Source organism: Podarcis tiliguerta (genome assembly GCF_965153285.1).
Source record: "Podarcis tiliguerta genome assembly, chromosome: 14".
Lineage (NCBI taxonomy): Eukaryota > Metazoa > Chordata > Lepidosauria > Squamata > Lacertidae > Podarcis > Podarcis tiliguerta.
Window position 1 is genome coordinate 36412683 of NC_139547.1, and position 15432 is coordinate 36428114.

At 48.8% G+C, this 15432-nt stretch overlaps 1 protein-coding gene across 1 annotated transcript; it reads left to right on the forward strand.

Annotated features, from left to right (window-relative positions):
* Nucleotides 1-4719: 4719 nt before the first annotated feature.
* WFIKKN1 (WAP, follistatin/kazal, immunoglobulin, kunitz and netrin domain containing 1) lies at nucleotides 4720-15054 on the forward strand. The gene is made up of 2 exons (XM_083412443.1): nucleotides 4720-5767; nucleotides 13144-15054. Exons 1-2 carry the CDS (start codon nucleotides 5519-5521, stop codon nucleotides 14635-14637), a joined length of 1743 nt encoding a protein of 580 aa, XP_083268569.1. The 5' UTR covers nucleotides 4720-5518; the 3' UTR covers nucleotides 14638-15054.
* Nucleotides 15055-15432: the final 378 nt, after the last annotated feature.

Genomic DNA, 15432 nt, shown 5'->3' on the forward strand with positions numbered 1-15432 from the left:
GGGAGTGAGATGGTCCCAAAGTCATAGTCTTGGAATCGGTATGGAGAGCAAGTCAAGTTGTTCTCCAGCCAGGTGAGAGGAGGGAAGACCTGCTCCCTTTGGAAAGCATCACTAGCTAGTCATTCCTATGGCAACACATATGTACTCGGCCAACTCTTTAGTCATGCAAATGGGACTTGGTTAGGGCCATTAAGAAAACAGACTGGTGTGACCATTTCAGCAGGTTTCTCCTTCTGCTGGCTTGAAGTGACCCCAAAGATGACACTCAAACTAGTCCTCCCAGCCTGTAACGATGTCCAATCCCCAAGTTCAGAGGCACAAACTGAAGAGCAGGCTGTAGATTATAGGACCGGCTTGTGTGCTTGCAAGAGGCATCTGACTGGTTACTGATGGAAAGGCGATGCTGCTAGCTGGACCATTGGGACAATCCATTCAGCGGGGTCCATCTAATAGCCTTGGCATAACTCAGTAGCATCGCATCTGTCTTGCATGGAGAAGATCCCAGGTTCAATCCCTGGGCATCTCTCTTCAGGCAGAGCTGGGCAAGACCCTGGATAGCGGCTGCCAGTCAGTGTAGAAAGTACTGAGCTAAAATAGATCCGATGGTTTGACTCAGTGTAAGGCAAATTAATTCCTATGTTTATATGATGGTTTTTGGTTATTGATTGCGCATTGTGATTAAGTTGATTGTGTCAGCTTTTATGTAGTAGGAAAAGTTAGAGGTGCGCTCTTTTTTGTATTTATAGATAATATTTTTGCTGTTTTTATTTTAAATTTTGTATATTTTATGTATCTTTTTTTGTAAGCTGCCTTGAGTCTTCTTTTTTTGAGATGGTGCCTGCAAAAGATATTCCCAGGGTAGAATTTCCCCTGTGAAACCCTCCTGACCCCTTCTTTGGAGGCATTTTGGGTGCATAGTTTTTCGCAAAGCCCTTGGACAATGCTGCAGTTCATCACAGTCTCTTACATTTTCTGGTCCTTTAGCTATGAATTTCAGGAGGTGGGAACAGGGTGATTTGGTGAAACCTGGGGAGAGTAAATGTGGAATTTGATTATTTAATTAAGGACTTCCCTAATTCCCACCCCCTTAATAATCTAAGCACTGGAATGCTAGGCTGGTTAAGGTATTTATCCAGGCTAAGTTAGTTGAAATTAACTCCCCCTTTTATACATGAGATAAGTTAAACATCTCTAGGGATGAGGAAGAAATTCAATTCAGTTTGCATTTAAAGGTGAACCTACCAAATTCTCACGTTCTGAAACAATGTATGGTCAGAGTAATGTATAAGAAGCTGCACATTGAGGGGGTAAAGTGTGCACAAGAATACATATATTAGTAAAAAAAGAAAATACAGAAGTGCAATACACTGTGGAAATAGCATTGCAAAAATGTGCATAATAGGCAACATTGCATTAAAAATTTGTTAATTGAGAGAAATTTGCAGTAAAACGTCAATGAATTTTCATGAGCATGAAAAACCTTGTGTGTTTGTGAATGTGCGAATTGATGCAAAGTGCGGGGAACTGAATTTAAGACTGGGAAAATGGGAAAATGGGTGAACTAGAATTGACAGTACCTTCCTTCTTTAGTCATGATTAACTTGGAACTAATTTCTAAATGAGCGACTCGGGTGCGTTTTAAGTCTGAATACACAGCCCAGATTGAAAGGTGGAGTAAAATTGTTGAACGCAGGGGGTACTGGCAACTTGAAGAAAATTTAGTGGATTAATTGTATGGTTTTCAGTTGATTGATCAAATGAGGGGCAAACCTAGGCTTTATTTCTCCCCGGTCAAAGACCCAGTTTGGCAAAAAACAACAACAAAAAACCCCAACCTCACATTTGCGTACATACACACACGCTGGGAGCTTCAGTGGTGCCCTTCTGGAGGTTTCACCCGGGGCAAAAAACCCAGCAAAAAAATCCAACATAGGAGTAGAAAAATACCAAGGTAGTTGGCTTGTGTTTTCTTTGTTTTTGGATCATGTGTCAACCCTGTTGCAATGTGACACCATTTTAGAAGAGGCATCCTGCTGTGTGTGTGTGTGTGTGTGTGAATGAGAGAGAGAAAATGACTCTCCTAAGAAGGTGCCTGCTACTCACATCTTTGTCAGTTCTTGAATAAAAATCATAAACAAAAAAATGGTGTTACAATTACAGTGAGCTCAGCAGCAGAACGGTAGAGCTTTGCATGCAGAAAGTCCTAGATTTCATTTCAGGCATCTCCAATTAGGGCTGGGAGAGACTGACTCCCTGAGACCTTGGAGATCCTTTGCCAGTTAGTTGACAATATTGAGCTAGATGGACCAGCAGCCAGACTCAACATAAGGCAGCTTCCTATGATCCTGACAGGGGAGAAGAGCCCTGCTGCATCAGACCATCTATGTATGCCTATCTAGTCCAGCATTCTGATTGGAGCACAATAGCTCTCTTGATCCCCCCAGGAACTGGTATTTTACCTCTCCTACAAGGTGATAGCCTTGTCCTCCATGAATTTATCTGACCACCCTTTAAAGTTGTCTGTCCTGAATCCCCCAGCCTTCAACTCGATCAGATGACCATGAGTTCTTGTATTAAGGAGAGAGACAGATCCGATAAATAGTTCAACCCTAGTTATAAACAAAGCAGTCTTTTCATTTTTTTAAAAGGCCTTCAGTGGTGCTTGAGCACCCTTGTTGTGGCTAAGAAGAACAGTACATGCAGGGTTTAAGCTGTGCTGAGGTGGCTGTCGTTGGCTGCCGAAGGCCGAATCTTAAAGTCTTCTGGGTGAAGTGGCAACGGGAGATGTTGCTATCAAAAGGCAGCCAAGGTAAAAGTGAGTCTTGCAGCAACCCTTTTCTGGCAATGGCCTTGTCAAGCTCAGTAATCCTGTGCTGCCCTAACCTTTGGTGAAGGGTGCTATGACAGGTAATCTCAGCTTCATGTGTCTAGCTGGGATGTTCATCAAAGAGTCAAACGCCCATGACTATGCGCATGCAGTCATACCTTGGTTTTCGAACAGCTTAGTTCTCGAACGTTTTGGCTCCCAAACACTGGAAACCCAGAAGTGAGTGTTCCAGTTTGCGAATGTATTTTGGAAGCAGAATGTCCAGCGCAGCTTCCGATTGAGTACAGGAAGCTCCTGCAGCCAATCAGAAGCCACGTCTTGGTTTTCTAATGTTTTTGGAAGTCGAACGGACTTCCAGAACAGATTCTGTTTGAGAACCAAGGTATGACTGTACCATGTTTAAAGCACATGACGTCCGTCCTCCCCCAAAATCCTATCCTGAGAACTGTAGTTTCTGAAGCATGCTGGGAGTTGTAGCTGGGTAGGAGAGTTTTGCTTGCAGTTCATGGCTAGCCAGAGAGAAGCACTCTGTACATGCTCAGATGAACTTCCTGTTGCTTTGAATACAGTACTGGAGAGTGGACCCCTGGCATTTAAACAGATTTCTAGGTGAGTAAGTTCCAGTACTGAATCCTGACCTAGATGTACTCTTCATGATCCCCTGCAAAGTGGATGAACATTTTCACATAAATCAGCTGTAACTTGCCCAGCCTGGCTTAGCACAGGAAACAGAACTCTGTCGCAAATGTGTTGCTAGGATGGTGCAGTTAACAGACATGCTTAGCATAGCGAATCAGTCCCAGCCAGCATGCTCAGTGGTCAGGGATGATGGCAGCTGTAGTCCAAAAACATCTGGAGGGCCGCAGGTTTCCCACCCCTGCTTTAAACTAAAGATGAGCTGAAATGAAGGGAGGGCATCTGGTTTGCAAGCTGCTGCAGGTCAGTGTAGACAATACTGCGCTAGATGGACTAACTTGGTCTTGGAATAAGGCAGATTCTTATGTTCCTATCCCAACTTTTTACTGGCTCCCTCAGCCAGTAAAGCAAGATGAGTGCTGCAACCCCAGAGTCAGTCACAACTGGACCTAATGGTCAGGGGTCCCTTTACCTTTACCTTTGGCCTCGATACAGGCCCTTCTAGAGAGCCAGTGTGGTGTAGTGGTGTAGTGGTTAGTGTGTTAGACTAGGACCTGGGGGACCAGGGTTCAAATCCCAACCAAGCCATGGAGCTTGCTGAGTTACCTTAGGTCAGTTCCAGTCTGTCTGCCTAACCTACCTCAAGCGTTGCAACAAAGGATGGAACGGGGAAAGAGAACGATCTTCACCACCTTAAGCTCTTTGGAGGAAAGATGGGATATAAATGTACAGAAAAATAAAATACAGAGTGATTCCCAGGTATCCATGCTGGGCCTCTTCTAGTAGGCTTTCAAACTTCCATTCCAGCCTCTTTGATCATATATCACCTGCCGTCACCTCAGCCCACCTGCCTCTTGCTGCGGCTGCAGATTACGGCTGCCTGAATTGCTCACCTTTTAAAGGAAAGAGAGGCAATTTGGGGAGAACCCAGTCTCCAAAATGCCCTGTGGAAGAGGTCTGGGCTTGCCCGGGCCCTTGGAGGCCTGGTATGGTCAGCATCGCCGCCAGTGGCCAAGAGGCCTTTGGGATGTTCTCTCATTCTGAAAGAATTCCCCCCACTTGGTGGGTCTCGGTGGTGTCTGTCTCTCGGTTTTGGAAGGCTCTGCAGCTCCCTCTCTCTCTCTTCTCCCCCCACCCCCCCTTTGATCTCCTCCGAGTGTTTGCCCAGTCGATCAACCCAGACAGGGTTAGCGTCTGAGGTCAGTCGCTTTTCCATTCCAAACTCCCAGCCCATCGGTGAGAGGGGAGGAGATTCCGGTTACACCCCCCTCCTCGCCTCTCTTTTTCTGCTCACCCCAGACACACACCCGGGAGAGCCGCTTTATAACTCTGTTCCTCCCTGACCCAGGAACTTAATTTCCCTGTTGATGTGCTCGCTCGCTCTTTCTCTCTCCTCAAGGTTGTTCACCAAGCCATCTTCCTTTGCTAGAGAACCTTCTTCCCCTTAGCCTCTGGCCTGCTGGCTCCAAAAGATCCAGCACCTTTCCATTTGCCCCTGGGCCTGCCTGGATTTTATTCTTTTTATTTAGAAAAAGAAACTGGAAGAGAACGCATTGAGTAAAGAGAAGAGGAGTAAGAGGGCGAACCCCACAACTGGATGAAGTTCGAGGGAAGAGACTGGGAGCCCCATTTGGTGGTGAAACATGGACCTTTCGATGGCTGCGCTTTAAGTGATGCTGCTTTTTGGAAGGCCTCGTGTCTGGCTGCTAGTGGGAGAAGGCAGAATGGACACTGGCACGTCCAGGACAGGCGATAAAATGAGGAGTGTGTGCTGGGGGGTGTGAGAGCGGAGGGGAGGGAAAAAAGAAGAGCTTTCTTTGGTTTCTTGTTATTTCCCCCTCCTCCTCCTCCCTTCCCTTCACCTTCCTCTCCCCACTCTCTCTTTCTCTCTCTCTCCCCCCCCCCCCCCGCAGCCTCCTTGCAAATGTGATTGTTTTGTCTATCACACCAAGGCAAAAGTGGAAGACTCTTCCTGGGTTTTGGGGGTGGGGGAACACACACAAAAAAAGGAAGGAGGCGCAGCAGTGGCTGGCAGGAGCTTGGTGGCGCGGCTGGATGCCTTTTTGGACTTTCCTCGGGAAGGGCTCGAAGCGAGAGGGCGGCCAGCGACGGCTCGGAGGGGAGCAGCACCTTCGCGACCCCATGCTGCCTTCACTCATCCTGTCTCTGCTGTCTCTCCTGGCAGAAGGGGCCAGCCTGCAGCCAATCAGGATGAGCCACCTAGGGGTGTGCCCCAACCAGCTGAACCCCAACCTGTGGGTGGATGCGCAGAGCACCTGCGAGAGGGAGTGCCAGGCCGATCAGGTGAGTCGGGGACGCTGTAGGTGAGCTCTCTCGCTCTCTCGCCCACCCGCTTTGCGAGAGCTTCGGCGCGCAGTTCCGGGCCTAGCCAGCAGGGGGTGGTGCTGTGCTCCCCTCGGGTGAAATGCCCTTCTATGGCAAAAGAGTAATAGCTCAGCCCGGGAGGTCGCATCGCTCGAGGGTTTGTCACCGAGGGAGGCTTAGGAAGGTGCCTCATCTGAAAAGCGCAGGAGTGGCTCCCTTGCATTCAGGATTTCTCGGGATTCAACCTGGGACCACCTGCATGTAAAGCAGATAGATGCTCTGCCCTTGAGCCACAGCCCTTCCCTGGTTTGTAGTGCAGAAGGTCTGAGGATCGGCCCCTGGCGTTTCCAGTTAAAACAGTCCCCGATAGGCATCGTTCATTCCCAACTCTGCTGAGACCACTGCCAGTCAGAGTGGACAGTGCTGTCCTAGACAGACCAATGACCTGACACAGCATCAGGCAGCTTTATATGCTCAATAAACTTTATGGTGCAGCTGAGAATCTGGCTTCCCTCGAGTTTTTTCGTTTTTGTTTTCTAAGACCTTCTGTTAAGAGGTCTGGAAAGAACCCTATCTGAGATACAGGAGGGTCTTGATAGACCCAGTGGTCTGACTCAGAATTCAGCAGCTTCCTATGTTCCTCCTCTCTGCCAGCAAGGGCAAAGGGACGGTGCCTGCATTTACTCGGCACTCTGTACATGCTCAGAGGATCTATTTTATTTGCTTCTCTGGATGCTTCAGAGATACTGCAGATTGTTAGGCTAATAAGCCTACATCATTTTAGGATTATTTTTCCATTTCTTTTCGGAAGCTACACACCTTCCCTCTTTTGCATAAAACTCAAAACATCAATGTGCCTGGGTATAAAAGTTGCAGCTGTAATCAATTCTCCCTCCATTTTTTAATTTTTATTTTTGCGCACCTTCTCTCACGCGCAATTCCCAGATGCAGGATGTCCTTTAGTCTAGATGGGTCACAGAAATAGGGGTGTCTAATCAAGTCATTGGGGCAAGTAGTACCCCTTCTTCACCTAACGATATGTTGTGCCCCTGGAGCAGTACAGGGGGGACTGACTCCCGAAGTGGTGACAGGTTTTTGGGTGCCAGTAAGGATGGCAGAATGGGAGAGAGAAACAGTTCTGACCCATGGGGCACAATCAACCACAGAACTCTTATGTGCAAAGAAACTCTTAGGAGCTTCAGATGAGCGCAAATAATATTTGCACAAGAGAACTCCCCAGTGCTAATCTGTCATGGCTCAGTGACAGGGCACATATTTGCACACCAAAGAACTCTGGTTCAGTTCTCCAACATCTTCAAGTTGGGCTGGGAAATTATCCTGTATGGGGGCCGGTTTTAGACAAAGCTGAGCTAGATGGTCTGAGTAAGACAGCTTTTGGTGTACCTCCAAGAAGGAGATCATATCTTGGGTCATCCTTGAGCAAATGCTGCATTTCCAAGGGGGTGGGCAGTGGAGGAGCCAATGCTCCTGAATGTGTGCATAAATACATTCCAGTTTGGGAAACTGTAACATTTTGCTCAGCCTTAGGACTAAGCCAAAAGGCTGGTTCGCACTGTCCCTTTTTCTCCTCCATGTGAACAGCCAGGGTCATGGGAACTTCTGCACCTTATCTGTATGCAGCCTGCAGTGTACGTGGGTGCCTGCGTGCATGATAGTAGGTATATGCATAACTCAGAATGAGCCAGGCGGCTCAAGGAGTAAAGGAAGTTGCTTTGTAAACCACACAGTCCAAGGGCAGTATCTAACGGTACTCCATCAAGTGTGGAAGTTGCTACAGTGTGCCTCATTCCCACACTCCTGAGACATGTGGAAGAAGCCAACGTTGTGGCTCTTTCTCACACTTGCATTGCCCCAGGACAGGTGGCGCTGGCATGGCAAGTAGACATATCACTGGTGTTGTTAGTACAGCACAGGTGAGCATAGTGCCAATGCCCCTTGGGACTGGTGGGGTGGAGAGCAGAGAGGCGAATGGTAGGTGGAGCCCGAGCCAATGATAGGCAGTGCCAAATAATTCTCTCATGCACCCCACCCCACCCTACCCTCTCCTCTGCTGAGTTTTACAAGGGCAATACTGAGACTCAGGAAGCTGATAGGCAGTACGACCCCCTAGATTGGTTCTAAGTAAGAGGAACAGTGGGAAAGAGGCGACTGAGAGGAGATATGATAGCCATCTTCCAATATCTTAAGGGCTGTCACATGGAAGATGGAGCAAGCCTGTTTTGTCCTGCTCTGGAGGGACATGAACTTCAAGTTACAAGAAAGGAGATTCCGACTAAACATCAGGAAGAACTTTCTGACAGTAAGAGCAGTTTGATAGGGGAGTGGACTCTCCTTCCTTTGAGGTTTTTAAGTGGAAGTTAGATGGCCATTTGCCATGGATGCTTTTGTTGAGATTCTTGCATTGCAGGGGGTTGGACTAGATGACCCCTTCCAACTCTACAATTATCTGATTCAAAGAAGGCAGGCAAGTTGGGTGGGCAGACATAGGTTGGTGAGGCAGTTCCCTGTTCTCCCTAATGGAGCTGTGCCCATTCATGCGAATGGAGCAGTCGCCACTGACAGATGGGAATGGTAATTGCTGCTGAGGGAATGGAAGCCCCTACATCACTTCCATGGGGAGAATTCCATGCATCGTCATCATTTTCATTATTACATTTGAAACCATTAAGGAGCTCAAGGCAGCACACATGATGCTTTCTTGCTCCTCCCTCCCTTTATCCTCACAACAATCCTGTAAGGGAGGCTAGACTGACAGAGAGCGAGAGAGAGAGAGAGAGAGAGAGAGAGAGAGAGAGACTCAAGGGTCACCCAGTCAGCTGAGTGAGGATTTGAACCCGCATCTCCCCACTCCTAATATGACACAGTATAAACCATCACATAGGAAACAACACACAATATGTTTCCATGTAGGAAAGTCTTTCTTGTGTGAAGTGGTCCTTCCTTCCTTGGGAGGTGCAAGCGGTTGCTAGGAAACCAGAATAGGATCCTCCCTGACTCTGACTTTAACACCCACCCTCAAATACTTGGTTAAGCCCCATCCTCTGCTTTTGCCATCCATCTCTCTTATTAGTCCCCCGCATAACTGGAAATTTATATATTTGCATATGTGATGGCAACTGGAGGAGGAGAAAGAGAGGACAGAGGATGTGAGCGGAGGTGGGGACCTTCTTCCCAAACTTTGGACCTCCTGGGAAACTCGGCAAACCTACTGTACCTGGAACTGGGTGTGGAGAGTACAGCTGAATGGGACACAGCTTTGGGTAGGCAGAGAAGGTGCCATCCACCTGCCTACAGAAAGCAAGTATAGAGTGAGAGACTAGGGTGATGTCTGCTGTTTCCAGGAACTCTTCTCCCTGTAATACTTTCCTGGATGATCTGAGAGTTTGTTTGGACCCTGGGTGAGAAGCTGGAGGCTGAGAGGGAGGGTGTGTCAGAAGGAAAATGAACTGATGCTGATTTTAAAAATATATTAGTAACTTTCTATTAATTTTTATATGCAGCTGTTTATTTTTGTAATCTTTTGATTAAGTTGTCTGTTGTGGCTTCAGTTTTCTATAAACCGCTTAGAAATATTTTTTAACATATTAAGCGGTATAGAAATCAGTCAATCAGCTTTGTCAAATTGTGGCTGTGCTACCTCGTTTTTGTCTGGGAAGGGAGTTGAAAGATTCTTTGCAATTAATCCCTCCCTTCCTCTCACTCCCTTGTGTGAGAGACCGCCCCCAAAAAATATTTTTTACTCAAAGTGGTAAACTGGTTCCCCCATCCCCACCCCAGTCAGGATCAATTTCAGTCAAGCAACTTCTTATGTGATAAGGAAGCAGCAATGCCACCCCACCCCCCGATAAGAGCACAGGTACCTCAGAGGTAAAATTGTACCTCACAGCTTAGAGCATGGTTGGGGCTTGTGGTCCTCCAAACATTGTTGAACGATGGGAAGATGGGAGATGGATTCTGACAACACCTGGAGGGCCACAGGTTCCCCAGGCCAAAGCCATATCTAGGGGAGTGCGACTGGTTCAGTTGCACTGGGTGCAGAGCTTCTGGGGCAGGTGCCACAACAATGAAATGCAACAGGAGGCAAAGGGGCAGATTTTGGCATTGCACAAAGCACCACTGAAATTTGAGATTCCAAGGTCCTCCACTGCCCAGGCCTGGTTAAGGGAACTGAAGGGTCAATGGAGCCAGAGCCAACTGAATTAAACTGCAAGCAGAGCCACTAATTCTGGTTTAGTCCCCCTCTTCCTCCTCCTCCCTGTTGAGTTCTACAGTGACAACACTGAGACTCAGGAAGGAAGAGGAAGATGACAGGCAGGACAGCTCCCAGGACTGGTTGCAGTAAGAATGCAGGCAGGTGGCTTCAGGCAAGCTCAGATTGATGGGCCACATTCACCCTTATGGACCAGCCTGCACTGTAGATGTGTGTATTCGAGGCAGGTTGCTTGACAGTGGCATATATAGGAAGACTTTGGGATGCTGCTTCTGCTAGGTCACAACCATAGCTGTCAACGTTTCCCGTTTTTTAAGGGAAATTCCCTTATTCTGAATAGGATTCCTCACAAGAAAAGGGAAAAGTTGACAGCTATGGTCACAACCCAGAGGAGGCCTGTAGGCCCCATCTGAACTATGTGCTTAAATCACTATCACTGATTTTTAAACATAACTTTTAAACAGTCATGCTGCTGCTGTAATTGCACCGAGGAGATGGGGCCTTACACAGGCTGCTATGTATTTAGACACAGGGGCAGAGCACAGGTGAAGCGGCCTACTACCGGGGCGTCCATTTTGTTCTCCCTCACACATGAGTTGATTCACGAGGTTAAAAAAAGAAAAAGGCCCTTTCCGCAAAAGCTGGGAGTTCGCCAGGAGATGCTTCTCCTGTCTGAGCCTCTCCTGAGCTCTCTCTGCCTTGCTTTTTTGCTTCAATGGGATGCCAGAGGGAGGTGCTGACAGCCCTAGACAAGCCATGCTGCCTCATCCGGAGATGGGTAGCATTCTCTGGACCACAGACTTCCCTCCCTTCGAGCCAAATAATTCATCCCTGAACCTGCTCTAGTTCTCACTGAGGTGTTAAAAGGTTGTGGGGGGTGGGAACCGAAGGGGCCTCAATATTCGAATTTTTTTAATCCCCCTTGTGTGTGGAGATTTACTCCATCAAGGCCCTTTCCTTCCTTGCTTGTTTCAAGGAGTTTGTGGTTTAGGCCGCAATCCTAAAGCAAGATGAATGTCAGCTGAGGGGCCAATAGATGCTGCTTAACTGCTGCTCTGCCAACAGCGGGAGGCTTCCCTGCAGAAAGGCACTTAACATCACTGGCACACCCACAGAAAACCCTCAGGAGCTGCCTTATACTGAATCAGGCCCATTGGTCCATTTAGATCGGTAATTTCTACATTGGCTGGCAGTGGCTCTTCAGCCTTTCAGGCAAGGATCTTCCCCAGCAGCACTTGGGAGAGGCCAGAATTTGAACCTGGGACCTTCTGCACACAAAGCAGATGTTGAGCTATGACTGAACTACTATGGTCTTCCCGCAAAAGCGAAATAAGCTGCCTTATACTGAATCCATCCAGCTCAGTAATGTTGACACTGACTGGCAGCCGCTCTCCAGGGGTTCCAGGCAGGGGACATTCCCAGTCCTAACCTGGGACCTTCTACAGGGGTGGATGTATCCGTGGTAGTGCGTATATGTGTGGAAACAGGGCACTTTGGGGGCAAATGAGAATCAGCAAGTCTTTGTTGACCTTCATTCTCCCACAAAGGGGCCCTCAAGTATGCCAGTCCTGCAGCTGGTGTAACTAATTCCCTCCCATTTACCACAACTTGTGGAGAAGCGGAATGTGGGGGTTAAGAAAAATCATGGCCACAATTTAGAGAAGGAAAAGGCACCGCAACACCACTCTGGCTGCAGTGAGCCAGCAAGGTTTTGAAAACCACCACAGAAGTGTCCCCTCAGCTCCAGCATAGAATTAATTTATTTGCCCAGGTTTCTCCTGACCCATGAAATTGGGCCCTGGTTTATGTGTATGAAGCCCCTGAATCTGTTTTATTTGCTTTTTATGTTTGTTTTATTGATTTTAAGCTGTACAGTACATTAATTGTTGTTTATTGTTAGGCTGTTTTAATGGGAGCTGATTTCATTTTGCACTTAGTGTGCACTCACTGCTTACACACACACATAATAAAGGCATAATAAAGGCTTCCAGAATAAAAGTAAGATACAAAACCACACATAACTGATTAATAAGAAGCCAGCCAAACCACCACCCAGCCCCCAAATACAAAAATCCAGCTAAAACTCACCAGCTGTCCAATAAAACAACAGGATTACTCTGCTAAATAGTTGCAGGGCAGTGGCGTAGCGTGGGTTGTCAGCACCCGGGGCAAGGCAAGTAATTTGCGCCCCCTAACCCGATGATTTGCGCCCCCTAACCTGTGGATTTGCGCCCCCTAACCCTAACCCCCAGATGTTGCGCCCGGTGCGGCCAGGCCCCCCCTGCACCCCCCACGCTACACCACTGTTGCAGGGTTTTTTGTTGTTAAACTTCTGGTTGTGAACTATTTGTTAATGTGATTTAATTGTTATAGGAGACACCATTTCTTGCATATTTTGTTATTTCCGTGGAGTGGGAACTGCCTTGAGAATGGCTGCAGTTCCGTAATAGAGCATCTGCTTTGCATGCAGAAGGTCTCAGATTCAATCCCTGGCAGGGCTGGGATAGTTCCCTGTCTGAAATCCTTGTCTGAACTAGTTGGGCTGAAGTTGGACTCCAGTATAAGGCAGCTTCCTATATGCATATTTATTTATTGAATTTGAATTCATACCCCACCTTCCTCCCTAAGGAGCCCTGGGTGGCAAACAGCTACACAACTTAAAAACAAAGCAGAAACATTCTTAAAATGTTAAAACTTACAATTGAAAACATTCTAAAAGCAATAGCAGTTAAAAGCATACTTCCATCCAGCTATCATATAATTGTAAAGTTGGAAGGGATCACGAGGATCTAGTCCAACCCCCTGCAATGCAGGAATCTTTTGCCCAACATGGGGCTCAAACCCACGACCCTGAGATTAGAGTCTCATGCTCTGCCAATTTAGCTATTTTATCTCAGGATTACCAGGAACAGTATTCTTCAGCTACCAGATATGCTTCTGTGAACAGGTGTGTTTTAAAATTCTTCCCAAAAGTTAATGGGTGGAGTCAGGCTCACCTCACAGCAGAGGGCATTCCACAACAGGGGAACCACCACCGAAAAGGCCCTGTCACACCTAGTTTGGTAGAAAAAAGGATGCCAATTCACTCAAATCTAAAAGTTCTGCTCCTCCTCCTCCTCTGCAGGACTGCGAAGGCTTTGAGAAATGCTGCACCAACGTCTGTGGCCTGCGGAGCTGCGTGGCAGCCCGCTATGCGGACGGAAGCCTCTCCTCGCTGGAGCTGGTGCAAGAAGCCACATGCGAGAGCTTTGTGTGCACGCAACAGGGCTCCGACTGTGACATCTGGGACGGGCAGCCCGTCTGCAAGTGCAAGGACAGGTGCGAGAAGGAACCCAACTTCACCTGCGCCTCCGACGGACTCACCTACTACAACAAGTGCTACATGGACGCCGAGGCCTGCATCCGGGGTATCAGCCTGGCCGTGGTGCCGTGCAAGTACATTTTCACCTGGCCCAACACCAGCCCGGTGCCGATGGAGACCACGGCTCACCCGACGCCCGGCGCAGGCAGTGAGCTGCCCATACCCCCGGCCCTCTACAACAACCCCTTCCACCAGTTGGTCTACGTGGGGGGCACGGTCAGCTTTCACTGCGATGTGAGTGGGCGGCCGCGTCCCGACATCACGTGGGAGAAGCAGAGCGACCACCAGGAAAACTTCATCATGCGGCCCGACCAGATGTATGGCAACGTAGTCGTGACCAACATCGGCCAGCTGGTCATCTACAACGCCCAGCCGGAGGACGCCGGGATCTACACTTGCACGGCCAGGAACTCCGCCGGCCTCCTGCGGGCAGACTTCCCGCTGTCTGTTGTCAAGAGAGAGCACTCCAGAGGGGAGCCGAAGGCATCTAGCCCTCCTCAGCTCCCGCCCGGCGAGTGCCTGAAGGAACCTGACAAGCAGGAATGCGAGGCCTACCAAGTCCGCTGGCATTTTGACTCCAAGAGAGGCTTGTGCACCACTTTCCGCTATGGCGGTTGTGGGGCTAACCAGAACCACTTCGACACCTACGCAGAGTGCCAACTGGCCTGTGTCAATAACGCCGTCAACCTCTGCACTCTCCCCATCGTGCAGGGCCCCTGTAAGAACTGGGAGCCCCGCTGGGCCTACAACCACCTGATGAAGCAGTGCCACTCCTTCATCTACGGCGGCTGCGAGGGCAACGAGAACAACTTCGACGGCAAGGAAAGCTGCGAGGACGTCTGTCCCTTCCCCAAGACACTGCAGTGCAAAGCCTGCCGCCTGAAGAGCAAGATGGTGCCCAGCCTCTGCCGCAGCGACTTCGCCATCGTGGGACGGCTGATGGAGATCATCGAGGACCAGGATTCTGGCATTGCCCGCTTTGCCCTGGATGACATCCTCAAGGACGAGAAGATGGGCCTCAAATTCTTCAACATCAAGTACCTGGAGGTGACCTTGACAGATATGGACTGGAACTGCCCCTGCCCCAACATGACCACTGAGGACGGGCCCCTCATCATCATGGGCGAGGTGCAGGAAGGCATGGCGGTCCTCGACCCCAACAGCTACATCCGGGCCGCCAATGATAAGCGGGTCAAGAAGATCCACGAACTGCTGGAGAAGAAGACGTGCGAACTTCTCAACCGGTTCCAGGACTAGCATGGGCGGCAGTGACAGCTGCTGCTTGTCTGTGGCAGAGAAGGGAAGGCAGACAAAGGCTGACGTCCCTTTCCCCAAGAGACTCTGCTCTCCTTTTCTTGTGCTGTGCTGCAGCTATGCAAGGACTGGGTTGGAGACTGGCAGGACAAATCTGGCGCTCCTGGAAAGCCCATGAGCCTCCTAGTGGGTCCAGAGTGCAGAGGGGCGAATCCTTATTCCATGCCACCTTCACGGACCTGCCTCTCATTTTTAGATGTTTTCAGTTATTATCACTACTGTTTCAATGAGCTCCATTATTGCTTGTAACTACCTATTGTCTGTTTTTGTGTGTGAGAGAGAGCTGTAATTTATCTGCGCCTGTGACATCCCTCCAGCCCAGCCTATGTGGAATTAATAATAATAATAACGAAAAGGAAATCCTGTGTTCCTTCTACACTGGAGGTTGTTCTCTACCAGCCCCTTTCTTTCCTGTTGTAAAAGCAAATTCTAGCTAAAAAGGTCATGAGGACTAGCCTCCCATCAAATAATGGCAAAGGGAACGGGGAGAAACAGCCTTACTGTAGCCGGATGCGGGTGGGGAGCAGAGTTTGCAAAATGTGAGAGGGACCTTCCTAAGGAAGGAAGAACAATTGCTAAGGGAAAAACAGAAAGTGACAACCACCTGTCCCATATGTGGCTGGATGAGGAAATTAGATCCTTTTTGGCATTGATCTGCAGTGCTCATGTGGCTATTCCACTTTTGGACTTGTTCTTAAGGCAGGGATGGGGAAATTGCCCTCCGCATGGCCCGGGATG